Source organism: Ovis canadensis, chromosome 17, assembly GCF_042477335.2.
Source record: "Ovis canadensis isolate MfBH-ARS-UI-01 breed Bighorn chromosome 17, ARS-UI_OviCan_v2, whole genome shotgun sequence".
Lineage (NCBI taxonomy): Eukaryota > Metazoa > Chordata > Mammalia > Artiodactyla > Bovidae > Ovis > Ovis canadensis.
Window position 1 is genome coordinate 63,754,134 of NC_091261.1, and position 16,014 is coordinate 63,770,147.

Consider the following 16,014-nt stretch of genomic DNA (forward strand, 5'->3'; position numbering starts at 1 on the left):
TCAGAAAAAAAAAAAAGCTCTTTATGCCATTTTCTTCCACTGAAAGAATGTAAAATTTAGGGTGCAAAATAAGTCTAACTAGGGTAGAAGAAAAAAAATCAGTTACTTTTTGTTTCACCAATCCAAAAGGGTTGGGTTTAAAAGTAATGCATGCCCATGCAATTTTTAAAAAAATAAAAGCAACCCAATTAGTACAAATGAGACTATAAAAAGAAGTAAATCCACCCCTGTCCTTAATCTTGGTTCTCAGTTCTTTTCCTCAGAGGCAGCCAGTGCTCCCAGTTAAATTAGTTCTCCCCAGGAACAATCTTTGCATATACAAAATATGTATCTACCTCCAAAAGGGTTTTTAGATAAGTTTATAATCATCTACAGCTACTTTTTCATTCACTAATTACCTGTCAACTGTAGTGAGTACAGTGATACCCTCCTTCTGCAAATGAACCAGTTTGCAAGGTTTGATATGGGGAAAGCCCATGGAGGAGGAGGCAGATGGTGGTGGGCGGTAAATGTCCCAGACAACCAGCTTCCCTTCCATCGTCGCGGACAGTATTTGGGTTAAATTCAAATGAAAGACAGACTGGCTAAATTTTCCCACGAGCTTGTTGAATGTCTGTATTTCAAAAGACAGGTTACACGTTATATGTACAAGTTACCGTTGATGGTAAATATAAAACAAAACATTTATCAGCACAACGTTTTATAATGTTTCACCTAAATATAGTAGGAAAAAAAACAAAGTTAAAAAAACACTTAAAAAACACTTCCCTGAGGATTGTCATGATCCAGGCAGTTCTGAACCTCTGAGGGTTTGCTAAGAGCAAGTGAAGGGCTACATACAGGCTTAATTAAATGGTTTGCTTAAAGCAGAAGAAAGAGTGGTTAATCATTGTTTATACCTGCACAACTTCTCTTTCAGAGTTTTCAGAAACTGATAAGGAAACTAATGTCCGTCATGAACAAAAGCATGCTCCAGCTGTAAAAAATCATAAAACAATTCTCCCAGTCTTCTTCTGATCATAAATCATCTTCCCATCAGTGGAAAGTAAGTGCTTTGCATAGAAATGCCCCTAAGATCCCTTACTAAATGTATGCTACGTAGGATACGGCACCAGGCCATCTTTCTCTGACAGTGTTCTAGAGATGAAGTATAGAAAGAACGCAGAGCAGCGAGTGAACCCTTGGCGAATGTTTACTGAATGAACACACGAAGGATGTCAGTGATCTGTCATATGATACAGCAAGTCTGCTGTCTGGCTCTCTACTTAGGCAGAGAAAATTCTAGGGTGGACCTCTTTGAGGTCAGTAGAAGTACAACTGGTCAAGCTCGAACAGCACATTCTTGTCTAAAAGCAGCCCTGTTCAACACGAGGCGTTTTTATCATTTCAAACTGCAGCCGATTCTCATTCTTTGTGGATTCCATTTTCATGAATTTACCTGTGTGCTGAAACGTATGTGTAACCTCCAAAGCAATCCTCGTGGCACCTCACAATCATTTGCAGATGTGTGCGTGTGCCAAGTGGCAAAACACTTGACATTCCCAGCTGAGGTCAAGCAAGGCAATTCTCTGTCTGGTTTCAGCTCTCAGGAAGCAAGTGTCCTTAACCTGGTCTTTACTGCCATGATGTTTGCTCTTTTTTTGGGGGGGGGTACTTTTTATTGGTGATTTTGGTATTTAAATTGGCTCCTGAACATGGTATTAAAATACCATATGGTGCTCTTGGAGTACGAGAAGGCTGTGACATGCCTTCCAGAGAATTCACCTGCATTAGATAAGCCTCATTCGGCATGAGTTCTACCTGGTGCTGTCAACCTTGAGTCTAACGTTAAGGAACTAACATTATAAATTAAATATTCTGTCTTTAAACAGAAACATACATAAAACAAGGTCATGGATCTATCAGCCAATGAAAGTATGGTGACCCTAAGCTGGCAGGAACCTGTTCTTACAACTCTCCTAGGAGCAACGATTCAGCATCCACTAACTCAGGTCTGCAGAGACCGTACAGAACGTAACTATGGCAAATAATGAGAATCGACTGTATTTAGCTTTTGATACTTCAAGGTATAAAAAGCTGAGTTTGCAGACAGAATCATCTTCTTGCCTTGTGTCCACTGTCTCTCTCTCTTTATTTTTCCTTCCTGCATGCTTGCTTGAAAAGTAAAGTTTTATAGACTGAATCAAAAAAAAAAAAGAAAGGAAACAGAAAAGCCATCATAAGGTGCACCCTGAGAACAGGTTACATGAGTATCAGAAACAGAAACGGATGCAGGAGATGGGACTCAAGGTCCACCCCTGGTGCAATCGCTCAAGGAAAGCCGGCAGGATAAAATGTTTCTGTTAACACCTGGCTCGCCACGTTCCTACTGGACCTTAAACAGCTAAACACCCAACATCAGTTTTTAAAATTTAGTTTGGCTGCGCTGGGTCTTAGCTGTGGCACGCAGGATCTTATGTTGCGGCTCGGGGGCTTCTCCAGTTATGGCACATGGGCTCACTTCAGTTGTGGTGTGGGGCTTGGTTGCTCCAAGGCATGTGGGATCTTAATTCCATGACCAGGGAACAAACCCACGTCCCCTGCATTGGAAGGTGGATTCTTAACCACTGGACCACCAGGTAAGTCCCTCCATATCATTTTTTAATTGTTCTGAAAACTAAGCAGCTTAAGGGATCCACTCATGTCCAGTGACTTCACTTACATCACCCCAAATTAACTTTCATCCTTTGTCACAGGCACACATACATTATAAAAGCCACCTCTTTCTTAGGTATTTGCTTGTGGTAGTAAAATTCCTTTGCCATTTATTTTCAATATTGCAAGATAAATTTATAATTTTTTCAAACTTTTAATTTTGTATTGGGGTATAGTCAATTAGCAATATTGTGGCCATTTCAGGTGAACAGCTAAGGGACTAACCCATATATATATATACATGTATCTCTTTGCCATTTATTTGTATTCTATATTATTTTGAAAAATCCTTCCATTATTTTAAGCCGACCATTCAGTATGGTGAAGGACCTAAGTAAAAATTTCAAGTTATTTCCCAATATCAAGACACACACAGAGCACCCCAAAGATACTAGGCTGACACACACATACTCATTTCCTACAAAGTCAGGCATATAAAAGCACAACAGGCATACTCACTTTTTCTGTTAAAACTGGGGCACTGTGAGCAAGTATGCCTCCCTCTGGATACTGATAAGCACAGAAAAAAATAATCACTACTTTAAAAAAAGACATTTCCAAAAGAAAAGCAACATAACAGCAAAATCAAAACAAATGCATCGAAACAGGGTCAGAGCTTTGCAATTTCTACAGGTAGGAGAACGTGCTGTCTCCAGAAACATCTAAAAACATGCTGAAAGAAAATAAATAAATAATGCCACAAATGACTGTGATTTTAAGTGGTTGTTAATGCAGATCTGACTTCTGCATTTATAAGGTTTTAAGCTATCATTAACACCTGAAGTAATGAGTTATCACTGTAAATCAGCAACTAAATTGTTTTGCATTTTTTATTGAGGGAAAATTCACATAACATAAAATTAACCATTAACCATTTTAAAGTGTACAACTGAGTGGCATTTAGTACATAACCAATGCTGTGCAACTGTTACTCTCTTTGGTTCCAGGACACTTCCATCACCCCTAAAGGAACCCCCCTATCATCAAGCAATCACCCCCATCCCCTACTCCTTCATTCCCTGACAACCACCATTCTTTCTGTCTCTATGGATTCAGGTATTCTGAAAGTTTCCTATGAATGGGATCATATAGTATCTGGCTTTTTGTGTCTGGCTTCTATCATTCACCATAATGTTCCCAAGTTGCAGTAGGTGTTGGCACTTCATTCCTTTTAAAGACTAGGTTATATTCCACATATGGATAGACCACACTGGATTTATCCATTCATTAGTTGATGGACATTTGCTCCTACCTTTTGGGTATTGTGTATAATGCTGTTGCTGTCAACATCTGTATATAAGAATCTGTTTGAATGCCTGTTTTCAATTCTTTTGGGTATATACCTGGAAACTGGTGGGTCATATGGTAATTTTATGTTTACATTTTGATGTCTTTTTTATATCATGATTTTGCCCTGTGTCAGTATACATTATCACCAGTCTGCTAATCGGGGGTTTAGGATGGGGGACACATGTACACCCATGGCTGATTCATGTCAATATGTGGCAAAAACCACTACAATATTGTAAAGTAATTAGCCTCCAATTAAAATAATTAATTAAAAAAAAGGGAAAAGAGTCCAAGATTTGAAAACTCCTATATCTTAGGCCTTAAATACATTCAAAATATATTCATTTCGTTAATTTAAAAAATTAAATAGAATTTAAAGTATGTGCTTCTGACTTAATATGCTAATTTCCAGTGGGACTAAAATAAATGCTATAATTAAATCAAAACACTTTAATATGTTTATTGCTTTTTAAGTAGATACTATATTGTTATATTGCCAAAACATCTGTACTCAAAGAATAAACAGATACTTGTCCATATATTTAAAACAAATGAAAACAGTTCTACTTACCCATGTATAATATATTGCTTGTGTTTTACTATTGCTCACCAATTCTTTATTATTTGTTGGATTAAAAATTAGGTAGTTCTGAAATATAAAATATTAAAATATATTACTATAAAAAATTTTCTGTTTCTCTCTGGTTAAGCTGAATGTTAAGATAAATAATATTTTGGGGACTTCCCTGGTGATCCAATGGTTAGGTCTCCATACTTCCACTGTAGGGGGCATGGGTTCAATCCCTGGTGGAGGAACTAAGATCCCACAAGCCAGGTGGTGTGGTCAAAAAATAAAATTAAATTAAATAATATTTTTTATTAAAATAAATAACTGAGTAGGAATATAAAACAGAAAACACATGGCATTTTATAAGCAATAGGATATAACTGAAATACTGAGTGTGAAAATTAATGAACTTGAGTTTCCTTTCTTATTTAGTCTTATTTACCGTAATTCATCATCTATAAATCGGAACAAGCAAAAGTAAACCAGTATTCACCAATAACCTTTATTCTGTGTCCTTTTGGACAAAAGCTGCGGCGTACTGATTTCTAAATTTAATGGGGCCACAAGGGAACTTGGAATGAATGCAAAATATTGGAAAGGTTTTCTGATTCCTGCCAAGATGGTGAATAGCATGGGTTGCCTGGCTCTCTTCCCAAAAACCAACCCTGTGGATACTATAGAAGTGAAGGAAACCTAAAACGCAGAACAACTACAACAAGTGAGGAATCCCTGGGGACACTTAAGTGCAAGTCTTGAAATGGTGCGTGTGCAGGAGGCGGGTGGCTGCGATCTGACAGGAAGGGGTGCGCAGGAGGCAGCTTTGAGAGACAGGTTCAAGAAATGCTTTTTAGGTTCCGTTCCTGCCCCTTCCACCCCATCACCGACTCCTTGCCCCTTGCTTGCTGCATCACTTCAGGAATGTAAGCTACCATGGCTAATGTCTGAGAGTCAATTTCAGAACAGGACAAAGGTCTGGGTGGGGTGAAGACCTGGTGAAAGGAAGTACATGGACAAGGCTTCACAAAGGCTGAAAATCAGCTTCAAGTCACCTCAGTCTCTGATTAGATGGAGGTGATTGCTTTGCCAAAGGCCCAAAAGAAGCAAAACTAAGTCTTCCTTGGAGGAAGTTATTATCATTCTGAGCCTCAAATTATTCCTATTCTTTTTAAAGTACAACATCAGGCATTCAATGAAAAATAACCAGGCATGTGAAAGAGTCATATTACTGAAAAGGAGGGAGATGAGTGATCTACAGAAAGAGAACACCAGGTAATTTTTATGGCTGAGTGTTCCACTGAATGTATGGACCACATCTTCTTTACCCATTCATCTGTGGATGGACACTTAGGTGGCTTCCACATCTTGGTAATTGTAAATAATGCTACTTTGAACATTGGGGTGCGTGTATCTTTGTGAATCAGTAATTTTTTTCAGATATATGCCCAGGAGTGGAATTTCTGGGTCATATGGAAGTTCTATTATTAGTTTTTTGAAAAACCTCTATGTTTTCCAGTGGCTGCACCAATTTACATTCCCAAGTGTACAAGGGTTCCCTTTGCTCCACACCCTCACCAGTATTTGCTATATGTGGCCTTTTTGATGATAGCCATTCTGATATGTCTGAGGAGATAGCTCATCATGGTTTTGATTGGCATTTCCCTGATGATTAGCTACCAGATAACTCTATTTTTAAAAAGAATCAAATGGAACTTCTAGATCTGGAAAAAAATAGCTTTAAAAACTCAAAATATGGTTTAACAGAAAATTAAATATAGCCAAATAAATAATTCATTAGTCGAAAAGGAGCTACCAGGGAAGCCCAATTAACAGTAAAAAAGGAAGATAAATTATGGAGAAAAGATCCAGAATGAAGCATAAAGACACAGAAGAACAGAAAAGAGAATAAAAGACCTATGGGACAAGCTGAAAAGGTCTAACTTACATATAGCTGGAGTCCCAGAAGGAGAGGAAAGAAAGAACGTGGCAGAAGTAATGTTTGAAGAGACAATGGCCAGAGTTTTCCAAAACTGGGGAAACATGGCATCTCAAGTTCAAAAAACCCAAAGGATAAAGTTTTTTTTAAAAAAAAAAAACATGTCCATACACACACAGATACACCATCCATCAAAAAACATCCATCTTAAAAGCAGCCAGAGGTGGGGGAAAAGACACATAACTTTCAAAAAAATTTAGCAGTAAGATTGACAGTTGTGGGACTTCCCTGATGGTCCAGTAGTTAAGAATCCACCTGTCAATGCAGGGGTCATGGGTTCAATCCTGGTCCGGGAAGATTCCACATGCTAAGGAGCAACTAAGCCCTAGAGTCCGTGCTCTGCAATAAGAGAAGCCACCTCAATGAGAAGCTCGCACACCACAACTAGAGAGGAGTCCCTGCTCACAACTAGAGAAAGCCTGTACGCAGCAACAAAGATCCAGTATAGCCAAAAAAACTTTTTGTCAGATTTTAAAATAAAATCTATAAAAATTAAAAACTAAAAATGGGGAGACCCATTGGGAAGCTGTTAAAAAAAAAAAACAATGTCCATTTGATTGGGGATACCAGTGACTGTGAGCAGCACAGCTCTGTTAGAGCGGTGGGTGGGTGGAGGACAGATGGGAAGAGGGAAATGTCCATCCACAGAGGATGGATAAATAAGTCCTGCAACACTCAAAGAGCAAAAAACAAAACAGCAGGGAAGATGAATAGGGATTACAGCTCAAGGATTGACGTGAGCGATTCTCAGAAACAACGCTGAGCAGATCAAACAATTATTCTGATTCCAAACACATGCATGCTTGGTCATTTCAGTCATGTCTGACTTTTTGCAGCCCCATAGACTGCCTGCCAGGCTCCTCTGTCCATGGGATTCTCCAGGCAAGAATACGGGCCGGGTTGCCATTTCCTACTCCAGGGGATCTTCCTGACCCCAGGCATTGAACCCATAGCTCCTGCAGCTCCTGCACTGGCAGGTGGATTCTTTACCACTGAGCCACCAGGGAAGACCTAATCACAAATACTGAAAGGTCAAAAACAGGTAAAATGAAAACAGATAGTATTGAGAGATACATAGGTCACTGGAGAAAAGTATAAAGGAAAGCACAGGCATGAATAATACAAAATTTGGGATAATAGTTAACTTCAGGGAGCAAGACTGAGGATGAGATCAGGAAGGGGAACACAGGGGGCCTCCAGGGTTAAGGTAACGTTCTATTCCATGATCCTGTGATGAGCACACAGGTATGTTTTATTTTCTTCTCTAAAATGTATAGGTTTTGCATGTATGCCTTATTTAGCAATAAAACACAAAGAGGTCAAATATTTCATGCAAAAAAAAAATAAATAAAAAGGAAATGAGATGAGGAAGTAGAGAAAGCAAGTGTGGATGGCGCTTCTGAGACGTTTCCCTATAAAGAGGAACAGGGGGCATAGTTGGAAGGAGATGTGGGGTCAGAGCATTCTCTCAGGATCAGTGGTCCTAAAGCCTGTTTATGCGTAGTAGAGGGGGAGGTGAGAGCTGCAGAAGGGCCTCAGGCAGCCAGGAACTAGTGCACTGGCCCTTCACTGCAGTCAGAGGGGGAAGAGAGAAGGTCGAAGGTGTGTGGCAGATTTACAGGGCTTCCCAGGTGGCTCGGCGGCTAAAGGATCCACCTACAATGCAGGAGACACTGGTTCGATCCCTGGGTCAGGAAGATCCCCTGGAGGAGGGCATGGCAGCCCACTCCAGTATTCTTGCCTAGAGAATCCCATGGACGGAGGAGTCAGGCAGGCTACATTCCATGGGGTTGCAAAGAGTCGGACATGACTGAAGCAACTTAGCATGCATACACACACACACACACACACACACACACACACACACACGGCAGGTTGGGGAGGGAGAACAGGCTGGTGTTTGTATCTGACGGCTTCCATTTTTCTCAGTGAAACAGGAGGGGTAGGGGTCATCAGCTGAGTATGGGAGGCAGGGCAGTGGGAGATGGGAGGCGCAGGTATGAAACTGTTGTCTCTAGAAATGAAAACGACAGCCTACCAGAGCAGCCAGGCCAGGCCGAGAGCCCTCTTGAAAGTCGTGACTGAATTTTAAGTAAGATGAATCTGCTCAGTTGGGTGGTTCTCATCAGCCACATTCAGCCCTCTGGGGCCTGGATCCAGAGGAGGCTGACGGTGGGACGCACCCAGGGTTTGCAGGGAGGGGGCCGGGAGTCTGTGCAGTGCTGTCCACAGTACTTCCTGAGGGGATGGAGATGTTCTATCACGTGTGTTGTCAACAGGGGTAGCCACCGGCTCCACGTGAATGACGATTGGTTGAAGTGTGGCTAGTGAGACCAAGGAAATGAATGTGTGCTTTTACTTTAACCAATTTAAATTGAAATAGCCATGTGTATTTAGCAAAGCTGCATTATAAAAGTCAGTTGCATTTCTAGACACTAGCGATGAACATTCTGAGAAAAAAATTAAGAAAACAATTCCACATAAAAAGCATAAAAACATAAGCATAAAAAATACTCAGGAATAAATTTAGCCAAGGAAGTGAAAGATCTGTATACTGAAAATTACAAAACACTGCTGAGACAGACTTTTTGACACAGTAGGAGTGTGAGAAGGTGGGATGATTTGAGAAAGTACCATTGAAACACATATACTACCATATGTAAAATAGTTAGCCAGTGGGCATTTGCTGTATGACTCAGGGACCCTGAAGCTGGTGCTCTGTGACAACCTAGAGGGGTTGGATGGGGAGGCAGTGGGGGGTTCAAGAGTGAGGGCCATACATATACATATCTATAGCTGATTCAGGTTGATGTATGGCAGAAACTATCACAATACTTTAATTATCCAATTAAAAATAAAATACAACTAAAAACCTGGTGAAATTAAAAAAAAAACACTGTTGAAAGAACTTCAAGATAATATAAATAAATAGAAAAACATATTGTGCTCCTGGGTTGGAAGGCAATATTGTTAAGATGACAATACTACCCAAAGGAATCTACAGATTCAGTGCAATGTCTATCAAAATCCCCAAAATATTTTTGGTATCTCGTCCTAAATATCCAAGTATGACTGGTAATTCTAAGAAATAAGGAAATTTGGGACTTCCCTGGTGGTCCAGTGGTTAAGACTCCAGCTCACAATCCAGGGAAGTCTGGGTTCAATCCCTCATCAGGAAACTAGATCCTGCTTGCTGCAACTAAGACCTGGCACGGCCAAATAAATTTTTTTCTTAAGTAAGAAATTACTTTTTTCTGGGAGCAGGAAGAATGTTGGCGGAGGGGGAAAAGAGAGAAAATGGATATAAAACTGATAATGATGTGTGCCTGGCTGAGTCCAGTCACCCAGACCCCCTGCTTGGGTTCTAGTTCACACAAGCAACATACTTCCTTACCACAGTGCCTGGCACACAGTGGAATAAGCGCAGGTGAACAAAGGCTACGAGGTTGACTGAGATGATACAGAGCAGCAGAGTCATCGCTCTTGGTGCCCTTGGCAAGTCGCCTCATGCAAATCAAGAATACTGATAAGTGCCCTATATGAAGAGCAGTTCAGAGCATGCTTCTAGAATAAGAAAAGCTGGGTGACTGTAGACCAATTATTTGATAATTAATAGCAGTAATATTAATTCCACAGTAACCTCTTTCTAGCATGTTGCATAGATTATGTGAGATACTGCATGCAAAGAACTTAGCAGAACCTGCGCATAAGAAGAGATTTAAAATAATAGCTGCTGCTAGTGCTGCTAAGTCGCTTCAGTCGTGTCCGACTCTGTGCGACCCCATAGACAGCAGCCCACCAGGCTCCCCCGTCCCTGGGATTCTCCAAGCAAGAACACTGGAATGGGTTGCCATTTCCTTCTCCAATGCATGAAGGTGAAAAGAGAAAGTGAAGTCGCTCAGTCGTATCTGACTCTTAGCGACCCCATGGACTGTAGCCTACCAGGCTCCTCCGTCCACGGGATTTTCCAGGCAAGAGCACTGGAGTGGGGTGCCATTGCCTTCTCCAAAATAATAGCTATTATCACCAAAAATAAACTAAGGACATGGATGCGTGCATAAGTTGCTCGAGTCAGTGTCCAGCCCTTTGCAACCCCCATGGACTGTAGCCTGTCAGGCTCCTCTGTCCATGGGATTCTCTAGGCAAGAATACTGGAGTGGGTTGCCATGCCCTCCTCCAGGGGGTCTTCCTGACCTAGGGATTGAACCTGCATCTCCTGTGTCTCCTGCACTGGAAGCAAAATCTTTTCCACTGAGCCACCGGGGAAGCCCAAGAACACAAATAGGAGTTTTTAAAAAGCTCTAATGCACCATAACTAAGCTCCAGCAAAACAAAAAGGAGTTTTGACCTGGCTTCAGGGTAACTTCAGGTGGATCTTTACAGGTTCAAATTGAACTCACCTGAAAACCATACTCCTTGGGGAGGTCAAGAGTGCACGCTGGCGTTTCTGCTGCTAACGTCCACTTCCAGATGCAAACTTTCTGTGAGTGAAAGCAGACAAAGGAGAGAGAGAAGGTTCCCGAATGCTGCTGAAATCACCTACACCTCTCGTGGTAACCCAGTGACTTCCGCTAACTGAGCAATGCACAGTGAGCTTGGCCTCAGGCAGGGAGCCCCTGATGGGAATCCGGTCATCCGTCCATCCAGATAACCAGAGATGCCGCACTGGGGAACGTTTGACAGGCTGGCTGTCCCAGTGGGCCCCGTACCTGGATTTCGGCATCTGAGATGGTTGCCAGATACTTAGCGTCGCGGGTGATGGCCATGGCCCTAATGCCATTGTTTTCTGGGCAGCTGTCGAATATCGTGTGCACAGGAATGCTGCAAAACACGACGGGGGACACCCACTTCAGGAACAGGACAGCTGTGGTCTATCCACACTACGGAATGCCACTCCGTCACAAAAAGGAGTGAAGCGCTGACCCAGGCGACAACACGGGTGAACCTTGAAGACGTGGTGCTGAGGGAAGGGAGCCAGACACCAAAGGCTACGCGTTGTATGGTTCCATTTACATCAAATCTCTGGAATAGGCAAGTTCATGGAAACCGATCACAGATGTATGCTTGTTCCAGGGGGCTGTGGATGGAGGGTAGGGGAGTGGGTTGTGACTGCTGATGGTTTCAGGGTTTCTTTTCGGGGAGAAGGAAATGTTTGGGAACCAGATAGAGGCGATGGCTGCCCCCCACTGTAATTACACGCAATGCCACTGAATTGTTCACTTTGAGCGGTTACTCTTGAGACTTCCCTGGGGGCCCCGGGATTAAAACTCTGCGCTTCCACTGCAGGGGGCCCAGGTTCAATCCCTAACTGGGGAACTAAGATCTCACATGCTGCATGGTGCGGCAAAAAATAAATAAAAAATAAAGTGGTTACTTTTATGCTACATGAATTTTGGTGCTAGTGGTTTAGTCACTAAGTTGTGTCCGACTCTTTGCAACCCCATGGACTTATAGTCTGCCAGGCTCCTCTGCCCATGGGATTCTCCAAGCAAGAATACTGGAGTGGCTTGCCATGCCTTTCTCCAAGGGATCTTTTCAACTTAGGGATCAAACCCCCATCTCCTGCGTTGCAGGCAGATTCTTATACTGACTGAGCCATACATGAATTTTGCCTTAATTAAAAAAAAAACAAAAACACTCTAATCTGGCCCTTAACATTCCTCAGCCATAAAAATGAATGCTTTTAAGTCAGTTCTAATGAGGTGAATGAACCTAGAGCCTATTATACAGAGTGAAGTAAGTCAGGAAAAAGAAAAACAAATATCATATATTAACACATATACATGGAATCTAGAAAGATGGTACTGGTGAACCCATTTGCAGGGCAGCAATGGAGACGCAGACACAGAGAACAGACTTGCTGACACGGAGGGTGGGAAGGAGATGGTGGGATGAATGGAGAGACTAACATGGAAACATATACACGGCCATACATAAAATAGATAGCTAGTGGGAATTTGACATATGACTCAGGGAACTCAAACCAGGGCCCTGTGACAACCTAGAGGGGTGGGACGGGGTAGGAGGTGGGAGGGAGGGAGGTTCAAGAGGAAAGGGACATGTGTATACTTATGGCTGATGCATATATTGATATACAGCAGAAACCAACACAATACTGTAAAGCAATCATCCTTCAATTAAAAATAAATTCATTTTTTTAAAAAGCTCAGGGCAGCATGTAAATGTGCTATTTGTTCTCTGTCTGAGCCCAAGTCTCTCCTTGGTTATCAAGGGCCAGTTCTGGGCCAGGAGTGAAGGATGAAACAAACTGCCTCGGACACCATCCCAGCTCGCAGGAAAGCCACAACCTCCTCCAGAACAGGGAGAATAAACAAGCATAGGCTTTCTCCACAGCAGCTCAGCTGCATGTGTCAAAGTCTTCAATGCACAGATTCTAAAGGCCACCAGTTTCACTTCTACAACTTGTTTTTTTCCCTAGAGAAATAATAGCCAAAGTAAACAGAGATAAATGCCAATTCACATTCATTGTGGCATGGCTTTCACAGCAAAACTTTGGAAACAACACAGATATCCATTGATATGGGGTTTATTTAACAAATAGCATGGTAAAACCATATAAAGAAAAACATACGTCACCTTCAAAAAGAATGAGGTAGATTTGAGAAAATGACTAAAATTTTGTGAAAAAAGCAAATTGCAAAGCGTATACGTAGCATCATCCTGAGTGTGTGTGTGTGTGAGTGAGTGCATGTGTGTGTATATTTACAAGTAAAGAAAAAATCCTGAGGAATGAACTGCAAACTACATGGTGACTCTGGATATAGGCTTGGGTGAAGGGGGACTTTCTTTTTTTTTAATTTCTACGTTTGTATTATGTCATTGACAACACTTTAGAACGGTATGAAGCAGACAAAGCCTTTACATATGCACAATTAGACAATACATGAATATCCGAGAGAGTCAAAGTAACCAAAGAAACAGTTGAAGAAATGATGGAAGTGAGTTGTGATGTGGGAGAGGCCCTGACCTCCACTGGAAGAGCAGGTGGTAGGAAGACTTAATCCAGGTACAAGGGCTGTGTGGATCCATGGTTTTTCTTTTTTATTACTTACTTATTTGGCTGCACCAGGTCTTATCTGCAGCACGTGGGATTTTTGACATTCGTTGTGGCAGCACATGAATTCTTAAATCTCAGCATGCTAGATATAGTTTCCCGATCAGGAACTGAACGCAGGCCCCCGGCTTTGGGAGAAGCCCACTGGACACTGGAGAAGTTCCTGTAGTTGGTTTTTCATAATGGAGACCTTAATGTAAACAGGTCTCAGTATGCCACATTGGTGTACCAATTGGCTGGAACCAAGTCCACGTGCTGGCTGAGGGCCTGTCTGGTTCTCTGCCACTTGAGAAATTTTATGCCACTGAGAAGCAGCCCCCAAAATTCCCTTGAGAAGGGAGTTCTAAAGTCGTTAGGAGTGCCATACTGATGTCCATTGTGGGGAAATGTATCTCATCTCTGGAGATAGAATTAAATGTAGAGAAGATGAAGTCAGCTGGACCTGTACTATTAACATTTGTGATAAGAGATTTATTTTTTAAAGGACTGACTCATGTTTAAGAGAATTTAACATATCAGAGTCTCTGATATGTTAACAAACAGATTAATTTGTGATTCTAATTTACAGTCTGTAGTTGATTTAGACTTGTGATTTTAAATTCAAATTGTATTAGGTTTATAAACAATATTAGAACACTTGAGAGAACTTAAGACTTGCCACATTTATGTCTAGCTTATTGCCATATTTATGTCTAGTTTGTTAGATTTATGAGAATTACTTAAGTACTGATGAAGGATTTATTTGTTAATCAGACTACTAAAGAACTTACAGGTGAAACTGAATATATTCCAATTCTAAATGCAGTTTACAATGCTTAAAAGGAGATAATAACAAAATTTGTGAGACCAAACACTAATCAGAGCCCCCCTTACAGGCAATTGCAAAAACATGCTAGATTTGCAGAGTTAGGATTCACGTGAACTAATAATCTCAAAAGAAGAAGTACGGTTTATCACTTTAATAAATGAATATTAATTCTAACAGCAAATATCCTTTCTGGGTTCCCCAAGTCATCATTTGAATATCATAAAACTCATTATCGGTGAATCATTTGCATTGTTAACCAGAGACACACTTTACTTTGCAGGTAAAGAAAAAAATTACTGCAGAGTCACCCCCAGTCTAATGCGGGAGACAGTTCTATAAACGAATAAAAAGCAAAGGATAAACACAGTTTGAAAGGAGGCCAGCTCTGCCTGGGCAAAGGGTGAGAGAAGAGACCCAGTGAGAGGCCCGCCCTTCCTGCCTCAGGACAGCTGTGTCAGGCGGCTGTGTCATCACCTGCAGCTGAAAAGCATGTCATTGCTACAGATGACCGCTAGGCACACAGACGGGAATTTCACTTTGTGGCAGAAGTGTTTGCGTGGCTAGTGTGTGAGGTGCGAATCCCCTGCAACAGGGGCTGAATTGGCAATGAGTAGTCCCTGGAGGGTTCTCAGCAGGGGAGCAACACAATCGGATTTTGCATTTGGCTCAAAGATCAAGCTCAAAATGTTGTGGAGAGGGACTGCCTTGGTGATACAGTGGTTAAGACTCTGCACTTCCAAAGCAGGGAGTGTGGGTTGGATCCCTGGTCAGGGAACTAAGATCCCACATGTCACATGGCCAAAAAATAAATTGAATAAGATCTTAAAAAAAAAAAAAGTGGCAGAGGAAAACCATACAATGCTGTTGGCCACATGTGTATTTAATACAACAGCAAATATTCTGGAACGAAATGCTCCAAATTGACTAGAGGACTAGGATTGGAGATGGTGGCCCAAGGAGACTAGCTTCCAATTAAAATGTATGAAAGTAACTTAAAAAAATCAACAGATGAATAGATAAACAGTATGTATATTCATGCAATGGAATCCTAAACAGATATAAAAAGGAATGGAATATTGATTCATGCTACAACATGGAAGAATTTGGAAAATATTATGCTAAGTGAAAGAAGCCAGACACAAGAGCCACATATTGTATGACTCTGTTGACATGAGATGCCCAGAACAGGCAAATCTACAGACATAGAAAGTAGATGAGAGGCTACCAGAGGCTAGGGGAGGGAGAGTGAGGAATTCATTCCTTCAGGTTTTCTGGTTGGGTGATGCAAGTGTTCTGCAACGGTGGTGATGACTGCTTAACACTGTGAATGTAATTAATGCCAGGGAAGTGCCTGTGTAAAAGTAGTTCAGGAGCTTCTCTGGTGGTCCAGTGGTTAAGATTCCATGCTTCCACTGCAGGGGGCGAGGGTTCGATTCGTGGTTGGAGAAGTTCCACATGCTGCGCAGTGTGGCCAAAAATAAATAACTAAATGAAAAAGTAGTTCGGTGCCATGAAGGGTGGGTTGAAGAGTGAAACTGCAAGGGGAGCAGGAGAGATCTGACAGGAGGCTGTTGCAGTGGCCCAAG

General features: G+C 41.6%; 1 protein-coding gene across 3 annotated transcripts in view; it reads right to left on the reverse strand.

Annotated features, from left to right (window-relative positions):
• The window catches only part of CFAP251 (cilia and flagella associated protein 251), a 72,168-nt gene that overhangs the window by 41,234 nt on the left and 14,920 nt on the right, over positions 1-16,014 (reverse strand). For all 3 annotated transcript variants that reach the window (XM_069557795.1, XM_069557794.1, XM_069557796.1), the window contains 5 exons: positions 11,255-11,366; positions 10,946-11,026; positions 4,556-4,633; positions 3,154-3,204; positions 399-613 (listed from right to left, as the gene is read on the reverse strand). In XM_069557795.1, the coding sequence (XP_069413896.1) occupies positions 399-613; positions 3,154-3,204; positions 4,556-4,633; positions 10,946-11,026; positions 11,255-11,366 (537 nt within the window). The remainder of the gene's footprint in view (positions 1-398; positions 614-3,153; positions 3,205-4,555; positions 4,634-10,945; positions 11,027-11,254; positions 11,367-16,014) is intronic.